The 13,099-nt window shown below is 43.2% G+C and overlaps 1 protein-coding gene across 1 annotated transcript in view; it reads left to right on the top strand.

The window, feature by feature from the left end:
• The window catches only part of NFE2L2 (NFE2 like bZIP transcription factor 2), a gene marked incomplete in the record, with an annotated part of 291,801 nt that overhangs the window by 259,676 nt on the left and 19,026 nt on the right, over window positions 1-13,099 (top strand). The window contains 1 exon segment of the mRNA XM_044075451.1: window positions 10,631-10,783. Within this exon segment, the coding sequence (XP_043931386.1) occupies window positions 10,631-10,783 (153 nt within the window).

Here is a 13,099-nt window from a genome sequence, read left to right on the forward strand (position 1 = left end):
GGAACCCTTCATACCTTAAGGGAGCATTTCCAATGGGAATGACTGGACTGCCCTCAGTCTAAAAAGAGACTCAGAGAATTCTTAGATTTTCCACAGCACAGTCCCCTGGCCATTCCCCCAGTCCTGGATGTTGTGGACGATATTTTCCTGGAATCCAGTTTGACTCCTGACACCCTCCCTCCTGCACCCAGAAAGCCTGACTGGTATTAGAGCCCCTGACTCGCACAAAGTTTTTTTCAAAAATCCTACTGCTGACCCTGAGGTAATTTCTCAAGGGCCTAAAGGAATTAAAGCAACCTCTGCTAAGAATCCCACCCCCTCAGGTAGGGATTCCCGAGCACTGGACATATGGGGTAAAAAAGTATACACCTCTGCCACTCTCTTGCTGTCAGAGCACTAAATTGCCATTCCATATGCTAACATTTCAGCAACATACCATTTAACTCCTTAAAGTGTCTTCCTTTCCTGTTTGTGGAGAATCTGAAGAGTTACAAGAGTTAATGCAGTCTGCAAGTCATGTGACTAAGCCCACCTTACACTGTAGTTTTGACGCATTAGAAGCTTCTTGCAGGGCAGCAGTCACCGGTTCTGTCCTTAGAAGGCATGAATGGCTTAAGGAGCAGCCCTTGCCAGACCACGTTAAATCTAAATTATTGGATGCACCCTTGCACAAAGACAACTTATTTGGCACTAAGGCAGAGAAGATCTTTAAAAAAAAAAAAATGGAAGAAAAAGCTAAATCTATGCAGACCGTTAAGGATTTCCTACAGGTCCAGCCACCCATTAGCCCTCCACGCACTGGTCCTTTCCTGCTGCCACCAGGTCAGTTCAGCCCAGACCCTGGGGAAGCACACCCCCCAGACAGCAGCCACAGGGAATGCAGAGATCAAAGCAGTGGAGTTCCTCCACTTCAAAACCTGGGAGTTCTAAGCCACCCTTCATAGTAAGAATTCACAATGACTCCCCTTCCCCCACCCCCTCCCTCTACCCACCTGCACTTACCCCTAGGAGGAAAACTCTCCTTTAACGCAAGCACCCGGGCCACCATTACCTACGACTGCTGGGTCCTCAACATGGTTTCCCAGGGATACAAATTTTCTTTCCACAAACTTCCAACCCAAAAGGGTTCCCAGATCTACTTCCAAACCAGTGGGCAGAGGTGAAAAAGCAAGTCCTTTCCCTGGTCTCTGAGGGCAATAGAGCACGTTCCTGCAGAACAGATAGGCCAAGGTTTCTACTCCAGACTTTCTGGTACCCAGAAAAGAGGGCACCTGGCACCCCATCCTCTCTCTATCCATTCTAAACACCTTCCTGGTGATACCAAAATTCAAAATGCTCACCCTCCAGCAACTGCTACCTATGCTCTCCAAAGATGCTTGGCTAGCCACCCTAGACCTAAAAAAGGCCTACCTCCACATTCCTGTCAGGGAATCATGCAGGAAATATCTAGGTTTCAGGGAAGGATCTCTGCACTTCTCCTTGGCTTATCTACTGCTCCCCGCCATTGCCTTTTGTTAGACTAAGGAATATTCAAATTTACCCATAGTTAGACTGTCTAATTCAGGCAGACGGTCAGAAAAAGCTGCTCAAGCACCTGACCTTTGTAAAAGTCCCTACTGACCTCCCTAGGGTACATTATCAATGAAAAGAAATCCAAACTAGTACCCACCCAAAGGATTATATTCCTGGGAGCAAGCCTGGACACAGCATCCCAGATGGCATTCCTTACACCAGAAAAGCAAACTTACCTGACAGCCTACTTCTCTCAACTAGCCACCAGACCCCAGTTATCCGCAAGGAAAATCCTGCAAGCTCTGGGGTTCATGGCATCTTGCATTCTACTTGTTTCATATGCCAGACTGCATATGAGGAAACTTCAATGGTACCTAAAAAGCCTTTGGGTCAACACTCTCAAGACCTGGAAACTCTTATGATACCTTGCCTAAGGAAAGATTTTCTTTGGTGGGCAGCAGCATGCTCCCAAAACAAGGGCAACCTTTCTCAGCACCACCACCCCACCCCCACCCCGCCACCCAGACCCTCACCACAAACTCATCAGACTATGCCTGGGGTGCACACCTGGATGGCAGGTGCCTGCAGGGCCAATGTTGCCCACAGCAAATCCATCTGCACATCAGCCAAAAAGAGATGTTAGCTGTCCAGCATGCATTGACAGCTTTAAGGCCCCTTCTCTCCCCAGGGGCTCTCCTGATCAAAACATACAACACCACTGTGATGTGTTTTATCAACAAGCAGGGAGGGACTCCCTCTTGCCCTCTATGCAGGCTGGCCATGACTGTTTGGCATACAGCCTCTGTCGTGCAGCTCCACCTGTTCGCCCAATTCCTGCCAGGTTTTCTAAACTGGCAGACCACTTAAGCAGAAATCTTCTGGACCCACATGAGTGGCAGCTAGACAAAAGAACCTTCACCCTCATAACTCAGAAATGGGGCACCCCGAAGGTCAACCTTTTTGCCTCCCACACCAACCATCAGCTCAGCAAGTTCTGCACCAGGGAGCATCACTGCATGGCTTGGAAAGTGGATGCCCCATCCTTCCCCTGGGTCAATCTATCGGTCTATGCATTTCCTCCACTACCTCTCCTCACTAGGGTACTGCTCTAAATAAGGGAGGAAAAACCAGGGACAATTCTTATTGCTCCAGACTGACCTTGCCAGCACTGGTACCCACTGCTGTGCAGCCTGTCCCCACTGCCACCATGGTGTCTCCCTCAGACCCCAACCCTCCTGACCCAGAGGAAAGGAGAATTCATGCATCCCCAATTGCGGACCCTCAATTTGGCAGCCTGGCTTATTCCCTGACCACTGATCAATCTGCCAACCTCAGTAAACTGGTTCTAGATGTTGCACTTGAAGCCAGATGCCCTAGCACTAGAAAGTTTTATGCTGACAAATGGAAGAGGTTCTGCACCTGGATTCAGGCTAATGGAGCCAATACGACACAGCCCTCCCTACCTCAAATTCTGGATTACCTACCTGACCTGCTCTATTAAAATTCATGCCTCTGCTATCTCTGCTCATTTCCACACTGAGTAGCCTCTTTTCTCACACCGTCTGATCAAACAGTTCCTAAAAGGGGCTAGGAACTTGAGGCCACCCAGAAGAGCACCTACTCCAGCTTGGGACCTTAACTTTTTGTGTTGGAAAAGCTCACCCTGACCCCCCCCACACACACACACACACACTTTGAGCCAGCATCTTCAGCAGAGTTAAAATTTCTGTCCTGGAAGACTACTTTTTTTTCTGGCCATCACTTCAGCCAGAAGAGTCTCCGAGCTACAAGCACTCATGGCTGTGGAGCCCTTCATCATCATCCATGCTGACAGGGTTTCCCTCAGGACTATAACCCATCCTTCATGCCCAAAGTGGTGTCCAGTACGACTCTCAACCAATCCATTCATTTTGCCCACCTTTTCCCTAGCCCACAGAACAAAGGGGAAAGGATCCTGTACTCTCTAGATGTGCACAGACAGTTTAGATTTATCTAGTCAGGACTAAATCATTCAGAAAGTCTGATCAGTTATTGGTTAGCTTTGCTGCAGGGGCAGAGGGCAAAGCCATCTCCAAACAATTTCCAAATGGATAGCACACTGCATACATTTGTTACAAGCAACACAGAAAACATCCCCCTAAGGGGTTCAGGACTGTGCTGCACCAGAGCAGCCTCCACCTCTGCAGCTTTCCTCAGAGGAGTCCCCACCAGGGACATTCTGGAGGCTTCCACCTGGACATCTGTTCACACTTTCACCAAGCATTGCCACCTGCCTATCTTCTCCAAATCTAGGGCAGGCTTTGCCACTGCAGTCTTGCAGGGCATCCTAGAGAGCCCCTGGTCTCATTGACTGCCTCCACCCTTTTCCTCAGCTTTGGGAATCAACCCAAATGTGATGACTGCAACAGTGAAACACTAAGAACATAGTACAGTTGCGTAGACTTACCATAAATGTAGATGTTCAAGTGTATTCACTGTTGCAGTCCTGGTTTCCCTCCCTCCATCCCCCTCTTCTCTCTCCTTACAAGGGAACATTTTGTTTTTTACTGGTGGGGTTCTTCCACCATAACCTGGCTCCCACTTGGGGGCTTCTGACAGGGCAAGAAAAACTGATGTAATGGTGTCGCCTGCCCTACTTTATACTACTGACAACCTGACGTCAAGTCCTGATGCAACAGCAACTGATGCAGAAATACTAAGCCTCTGGTATTCGGGCAGGCTGAGGGCTACCCTGGCAGATGTGATGACTGCAACAGTGAATACACTCTAACATTTGCATGGTAAGTGTACACAACTGTACTTTTTTCTGTCCCCTTGACAGCTTGCATCATTACCCATGCCAGACATATCCCAACCCTATCCCAATTAAAAGGGGAAAAGAAAAGGATGATGAGCCTTTTTAAAGTAAAGAACTATCCAGTAGGTCCTACCATACCAGCAGTACTTGGAATTGAATTGTGTATTTTTTCATTCAAAACCTAGAGCCCGTACCAAACATCAGTGGCCTAAACTTCATCCTAAAAGAAGGCTTTTGGTTCTATCGGTCTCTCCTTTCTCATCTTTCAGGAGACTGGATTTGCTTTTTAGGAACTGTTAAGAGTGCTACATCAGAGTCACCAAGGAGTCCAGGAGGTATGTGCACATTCAAGATGAAGATCCACCACCACCACCACACTTGATGTAATTTCTACCCCACCCCGTGTTCCCCAGTTGCACATCAATAGCAGCAGCTCATTGAAGACTGCAGGGAGCCAAGAGTATTTCCATACCCCGCAATAGTGGGTCTTGTGAAAGTGAGAGGCTCTCTTCTCAGACCATTTTTTTTTCCTTAGGAATTAGTGTAAACCATGCAAAGTTGCAGTTGTTTCCAGTTCAGTCTTTGATTTTCTTAGGCTGTTTGACATTGCTATTTGTCAGGTCATTTTGCCTCTGGACAGAATTCATCTGCAGGAAGCTAGCTTCAATTCACTTAGCTTAGTCTTTGCAAGCAGAGACTTCTCTCAGAAGTGCAAGCCTTTTGGGAGTTTTTTTTTTTTTATGGCCGTTGTGCTAGGTTTTGCCTGAGAATACTTTTTTAGTGGAACATTTGGATCCAGTCATCCCAAAACCCTGACCTTTTTTCTATTAGTTTGAATTCTCAAAGCTTGTCCATCTGCAGTGGTGATTGGATCATCTCTACATCAGAAATAAGACCTGCAGGACATGGCCTGTCTTGTGAAACTATTTGTCTACTAAGCCCTTCCCCTTTTGCTCACATTGCTTTACAGCTCAGAACCCCACTCCATATCTGTTCAGCAGTACTTACTTCCAGTTGCATTGCTGGGTAGAAACTTTACCAAGCTCCTTAACTTGCTACTGTTATTAATGTTCCTTTTTGACTGTCTTCTTTCAGGTTTGCTGTGCCTTATTTGGATACCAAGAATTTCACAAGATCTGCTTGTTCTTTTTGTTTAACTCAGTGTGTGAACTACGTCGGACTCCCTCCCTCAGTTTCATGCCAGTTTGAGCTAGTATTCAGCTTAGTTGCTGATATGTCTTTAGTACTGTGCTGCTTTAAGTAGTTTGTAGATATAGTCTATGGGGCAGTTTCTTTGCTAGACTTACGGTTATAATGTTTTGCACTGTTAAGTGTGTACATTCAATGCAGACCTTTTGAATGGATTTTTAGGTTTGTATACTATTCTCCTGTATGCCCGTGGTGGTGGTGCTGCGGTAACGTTGTCGCCTCACAATAAGACGCTGTCCGGTTCGATTCTCAGCTAGAGCGTCTTCTGCGTGGAGGCATGCATGAATGGGCGTGCCTTTGTTGAAGGTTGTGCGTCAGGCCTGGCAAGCCGGTACGTAAAAATCAGCTGCCAATCATTAGCGGACCGGAGTTCCGCTGTGGCGACCCCTAACCGGGAAAAGCCGAAAGACACAAACATACTATTCTCTTTTGCCTGTTTATGTATTTCTATTTGATAGCTAGGAAGCTCATATTGTCAAAAGGTATTTTCAGGAGTAACAAATAGAAAATAGTTGCATGCAGTTAAACAGTACAAAATTTGCAGTACTACCATAGGCAAATATTACAGTAACTGGAGGTCAGGACTGAACCTCAGAATCTGAGGCAAAGATTTTAGTCAGAGTCTCTTGTTGCCATGTTATGTAACTACCTTTACGAAGATGGTTAAGCCTTTTAGAATAAGGAAGTGTGTAAAAAAAGATCACTTGACATTGGGTTGTGTGTTAAAATGTTCTATTAAGACTAGTGATGGGTGAACATTTTTGGAGTAACAAAGAAACTAATTTGAGACTAGATTTTGTTGTCGGGTACTCCAAAGTCCCTCAAACACAAAAGTGGAGTTGGTGATCCTGTGTTGTATTGGAAACCATGGTCCTTCCATGCTTAGGTGTTTACTAGGCCAATGACCACAAGGGCCTTTTTAGGGCTAGCCATGCATCCCAAATCTCTGACTAGTTCTGATACCCTTGATAAGTGTAAGCATGGTTCACTTAACCTGTGCATTACATTTTTAATACAAAATAGGCCTGTTTGTTGTTTGCTATAATATTTTAATCTGATGTGATGATGATCTTTGGTAATCACGAGTGGCTTCCCCTCCTGAGATTTGTTTGACTGTTCTGAATTACTCTGTGGTCCTTTTGATTTATGGCTTTATAATAATTCAGCTCCACTGTCCACTTTTGTAGCACCTACTAATAGTGGTACATCTGAAAAACTGGAAGCTTGTATCTGTCTTGTTTTCATTTCTAGATTCCAAGATAATTTTTTTCTCCTCTATTTCAGTTTTAGCCTTGTTATATTTTATATTTAGTACTATCTCTTTGGGTAAGTAAATATAGTTGTGGTGGATCTGATGTTTTTCTTCCTTTGTTATATAACAGTTTTTAGTTATTTTTGCAAAAAAAAAGTAGATAGGTTATAACAGTTTTTCAGTAGAGATGTATTGGAAATGCAGAGGGAACTTTCACACAGTTGTGTAACTTTAGCAAAGGCTATTGCTTCCTTTCTGAAACGCAGTACTACTGCAGAATGATTGGAACTTACAAAGTAATGACAATCCTTGGGACATAGAGTTGAAATTTTGACCTAGCAGTAAGTAAAGTTCAGAGGACCTAGAACTAATCTATTTCTGTCCCTGTCCCATCATAAAACATCATTTACCATCACTTCCCTTAACAACACTCATAACTGTCAAAACACACGCAACTAATACGTGCAGTCATACACCAATTTAAATTTTGATCAGTATCAAGAAAACACCTCAAAAACTTGGACTGATTTGCAAAAATATAAAAAATACCTTACAAATGACTTGAGACTTTCTTGCCTACGCCTGTCTTCCCACCCTCTGTCTCCCCAGTCCTGACCAACATACAGTCCACACTAAAGGCCAAGCTTGAACTAACCTACAATAAAGTCACCAGGTTCTCTGCTAACCGAGTGTATAATTCTCATCACTGCCTTTCTCCAACACTACACTGGCTAGAACCACCCCATCTGTTCTTATTCCCCTCAGCTGTCCCTTATTTGCTCCATTCTGAACAAGCCCTTATGCCCCACCATATCTTCCCTGGTATACTATTACACCCCTTTCTTAGGAGTTCTGATCAGTTTCTCTTGGCAATCCATAAACCTACACAGTTGCCCCAGCCAGGAACAAACTCCCACTGAATATTAGAAATCTGCCCAACAATCACAGGTTCATAGGTTCATAGGTTCATACTAGGCTATCTGCCCAAGGGCATTTATAAGCCTAGCCCATAGTTATGTGGCTTTCGCCACCCCTTTAGTTTGAATAAAAACTATGCCTATAGCTTCAAAATAATCTTAAAGAAAACTACAAAACTATCTGTACCTTCCAAAAGTCCAGCCTTACACCTTCCATCTTCTAACTGCTTCTGCCTACCAACTACTATTCATCTCAACTCTCATCTCCCTTGAATACTGACACACTTCTTCTCGACTTTCTATCTCATTCTTGTTTCCCCATTAATACCATTGCCCTCTTCTTCACTGCCTAATTTGTACTACTTCACATTGAACTACATAGCTTTAATGACGTCTGTTATGTAATTAAACTTGTAAGATGTATACTATGAATTTGAGCCACCTTGTATTGAAGTACATAGCTCTAATGACCTTTGTTATGAGATTAATCAAACTTGTAAGGAGTGTACTGTGTTCACAGTCTCCTGTAATTGCTGCTATCCTCTGTTTTCAGCTGTTTTTTGGAACTGTTTTTGTAATTCATTATGTTAATGTCTTCCCTATGGGACTTTTCCCCCAGGCCTCCACTGAAAATTGTCATCGCTCAGTTGGACATACCCAGTTAAATGTCAAAATAAAAAAATAAAGTAACCTATGGCACCAGTGGATATTTCAAGCAAGAGACAAATGCCCGTGGAACCCTCGCACGGCCAACTGGGGAATTAGCAACACAAATAAAAAGTGTAGGCCACAGTCACATCCAAAATTCCTTTTATTTTATCCTTTTATGGAAATAGGGAGAATAAATCCCCTACAAATCATGGTGGTCAAAACCAACATACAATTATTCAATTCAGTGAAATACAAAAAGAGAAATAGAAAACCAGAGTATCAGAATGCATGCATATATATAATTGAGCAATGCCTGAAGACCAATCAAAACAAAGCATAAAAAATTTTTTATAATTGGTCATTAAGGCCAGGTGAAAACAAAGCTCCAAGTTTTATGATCCATTTTCTTTCCTTGGAGCTTAGTAATTGTTGCCAAAACAATTTATCTTTACATTTCCCCCTTATACAATCAATGATGACAAACTTGAATGAAGCAGAAACATGTTTTAAACAATGTTTATATAATGCATTGCTTATGCGTTTATTTTTGATGTCACTCAAATGCTCACAAATTCTAAGGCGGAAGGCTCTAGAAGTCTTTCCGACATAGAAAGCAGAACAATTGCAGGTCACCAAATAGATGACCCACTCGGTGTTACAATTGGCCCAAAAATTGATATCAAAAACCTCAGAAGTATTTTTACTGCTAAATTCACAAGTACGTGAAACACGTATACAAAAGGAGCAATGCCCGCAGGGCATGCATCCAACAATGGGTTTACCTGAAATGGACAGCTGGGTAAAAGAAGGAGGGTCAGGACCAACTCTTTTATAATGGCTGAGTTTAGAGCCAATGGTCTGTCCCCTTCTGAATGAAAACGGACATGTCTCAGGAAGTAGAGAGTTAAGTTTTTGATCAGCTTTCAAGACATTCCAATGTCTGTGTATAATATCTTTAAAACCCTGTGTGTTGCGTCCATATGTGGTTACCAGACGTAATGGTTGTGACTTGAAAGTATCATTTTTGTCTTTATATGATAACAGATCTTCCCTATTTGTATTAGACACAGATCTTTTGGCTAAATGCACATGACCTGGACGATAACCCCTACTGATGAATCTACGTGTCAAATCCTCCTGAGCCTCAAGAAATGATTGTTGGTTGGAACAGATTCTTCTGGCTCTTAAGAATTGTGATTTAGGTATATTCTGGATGACATGTTGTGGGTGGAAGCTGGTAGCATGTAATAATGAGTTAAATTCAGGAAATTTCCTAAACATACTGGTTGACAATGAATGTATTGTCCCGATTTCTCATGATCTCCACATCTAAAAATACTATTCTGGACAAATGATATGTTAGCTTAAATTCTATCCCCCATACATTGTTATTGAGATACTCTAGAAATTCCATAAGATAACTTACATCAGCTTTCCACACCAACCAACAGTCATGTTTCTGCTTCATTCAAGTTTGTCATCATTGATTGTATAAGGGGGAAATGTAAAGATAAATTGTTTTGGCAACAATTACTAAGCTCCAAGGAAAGAAAATGGATCATAAAACTTGGAGCTTTGTTTTCACCTGGCCTTAATGACCAATTATAAAAAAATTTTTATGCTTTGTTTTGATTGGTCTTCAGGCATTGCTCAATTATATATATATATGCATGCATTCTGATACTCTGGTTTTCTATTTCTCTTTTTGTATTTCACTGAAGAAGGCTCCTTGGAGCCGAAACCGGTTTGAATAATTGTATGTTGGTTTTGACCACCATGATTTGTAGGGGATTTATTCTCCCTATTTCCATAAAAGGATAAAATAAAAGGAATTTTGGAATTTTGGATGTGACTGTGGCCTACACTTGCTGGCGTTTTGTGTTGCTTACCAGTGGATATTTGCCATGTGTTCTAATTTTTAAAAAGGTGTCTTGTGTAGCATTTGAGTAAGAGTGGTAAAAAAACAGATTTTGTAAATTGGAGATGAAAAATGCTGGTTTTATATCTGCTTTGCTCTTTTTCCGCACAAGTAGGTGGCTTTATAGTTTTTATAATTTAAACTGTTCCACTTCTGATACCCTCACATGTGTGATTTGTGTGAGTGGGCCAGTTCCTGTATCATCTTGGCAAATGAATGTCATTACCAGTATACATTTGTCGTCTTTAAAAAATAAAAACATAACTCTCTAGAAAAAATGTTGCAACTTTTGTATGTATTACATTCATATGTGCTTGCACTTGACTAGGAGAAGAGAGGTTGCTCAGCTTAAACATTTTTACCATATCTTTCAGATGCCTACAGCTACCCTTCAGTCCACCATTGCTACACAGCCTGACAGCAGTCCTTTCTTCAGCTCCCCTCACAACAGCCAGCCAGATGAATCCTGCGTTGTACCAGATCTGGAGGATGCTTGGGATGTAATTTTGTCTATACCAGAGTTGCAGGTAATTAACAAAAGTTAGTTACAATCTGTGAGTTACTACAGAAATATATTTTGCCATCAAATTTAATCCTAGTCATTAAATGTCAGGAATGATTCTGATGGTTGTTATCATTCAGCAACTTTGAATATGTTTAATGTTATCTAATTGCTGACAGATTTACTATTTTTAAAGAGGCAGGTTTAACAAGTACATTTTAGTTTTCTGATAAGTGTGTTGTAAGTGGGGAGAAGCAAACACTTTCCCTCCAATATAAAGCATTACTAAGTTTCAGAATAGAGTTGGCTGGTTTAATGGCAGAGGTGCTTTCTGTATAATCTACATGTCATCCCTGTGTGTGTGTCTACACATACGTGCACTTGTGCATGTATGTCGTGCGCATACATGTCTGTAAATTAGTTGCTTTTGGTTAACATGAGAGAAGTGAATTGAGTTTTTATCTGAGGTGTGACTTGAATCTCAAATATGAGGAAGCCATTGATGTCCTTCAAGGATGCATCTGCAGTCATAACATATGGGTTGTCCTGCCTCAGGCAGCCCTTCGGTCGGCCGGATTCCAAAGTCTGGGTCTGGCCTCGGCTGATGTTGCACTTTCCCCGACATCAGAGCTTCTGGGGTATAAAGGCATCAGCCGACGCCATTTTCCTCAGTCTTTCTTGCCGCGCGGTGCCCGAAGCAGAAGCTGTTCGCAAGTGCCGGTCGGTCAGATCCAGAGATTTCAGCTACCAAGACTTGAAAAAGCTAAGTACCCCGTTGGGGACTCTTTCTTGCCTCAGCCGATGTCAGACAAAGTAAATAATTGTTTAACTTGTGGGAAACAAATACCTCATAAGGATTTCCATTCTTACTGCCTTCCTTGCTTAGGCTCAGACCACGACGTATCAGCTTGTTTAGCCTGTGCCTCCTTCAACCGACGGACTCTTAGACGTCGGTCGGAGTTTGCAGAGGAATTTTTTGGAACCGCTTTTGCTTATAAAATGCCGTCGGAGACTCCGACTTCGCATATGGTCAAAAAACGCAAGGAAAAGGACCGACACTCGCAGCCCGCGGTTTCAGCTGAAACCACGGCTAGGCCTACCGCGAGTGTCTGTTTCGGCTGAAACAGAGTCCTCGGTTATTGCTACTACCGAAACCATACCTCCGACCACCGAGGCCAGAGAGGCCCCGGCCGAGTCTGCTTCAGAACTCCCTACCGAAGCTAGTGCTCAAGAATTGTCCGACACCATACCTTTGGACATTTCTACTCCTGCACGTGGGGCAGCTAGGCCCCCAGCTTCTATGTCTATTAAGGCCTTCTCCAGGGCAAAAGCTGCCAAACTTTCAAAAACTTTGCCTGCCAAATCTACTTCACAGAGGCCTTCCTCCAGTTCTCAGATCTTCAGTCTTGCTGAGGACCTTATTTCCTTAATTAGGGGTTCCCAACCTCACCCAGACAGGGCCTCCCAACCTCCTCCAGACAAAAGGCCCAGGACTGATCCCTCTGAACCTCTCTCCTCAGATTACTCCTCGGATGGATCTGATTTGTCAGACCATCAGGAAGGGGCTTACTCTCCTTATGAGGATTCAGATGCAGAAGATTCTATTCCTTCGGCCTCCCCACCAGAAGAATTTTCCTTTGGGGAGACTTTATACTCCATGAGGGAGCACTTTCAATGGCAGGGTCAGGATTTCTCTAATTCTAGAAAAAGATTAAGAACCTTTTTATATTTGCCCCAGCATAGGCCCTTAGCCATACCTCCTGTTCTGACCGTAATTGATGATGTGTACAATGATGTCAGTACTGCACCTGATTCTCTTCCCCCGGCCCCTGCCAAACCTGACGGATATTACAGGGTCCCGGATTCTCATTTCCACCTGTATAAAGCCCATGCTGCAGACCCAGAAACTATTTCTCAGGGCCCTAAAGGGGTTGCAGCTGCTACTGCCAAGAATCCCCTACCCTCTGAAAGAGAGTCTAGAGCATTAGAGAGATGGGGGGGGAAAAAGGTATATACATCTGCTACTCTTTCTGCCAGGGCATTAAACTGTCAATTCCATATGATACAGTACCAAGAATTTTTGTTAGATCAGCTGAATAAAAAGCTTTCTGCTCCTGAACCTTTAGACCGTAAATCCCTTCAGGATTTGGTACACAACTCTCAGCAGGTCAGTAATCATTTTTTAAAATGTGGCTATGATGCACTGGAGGCTTCATTTAGATCAGCTATGACTGGGGCAGTAATTCGTAGGCATGCCTGGCTGAAGGAGCAATCTTTGCCAGACCATGTCAAGGCTAAACTCCTCTATGCTCCAATGGAGAAACAAAGTTTATTTGGCTCC

The sequence above is a fragment of the Protopterus annectens genome, chromosome 6.part1 (genome assembly GCF_019279795.1).
Source record: "Protopterus annectens isolate FY-2018-M chromosome 6.part1, PAN1.0, whole genome shotgun sequence".
NCBI lineage: Eukaryota > Metazoa > Chordata > Ceratodontiformes > Protopteridae > Protopterus > Protopterus annectens.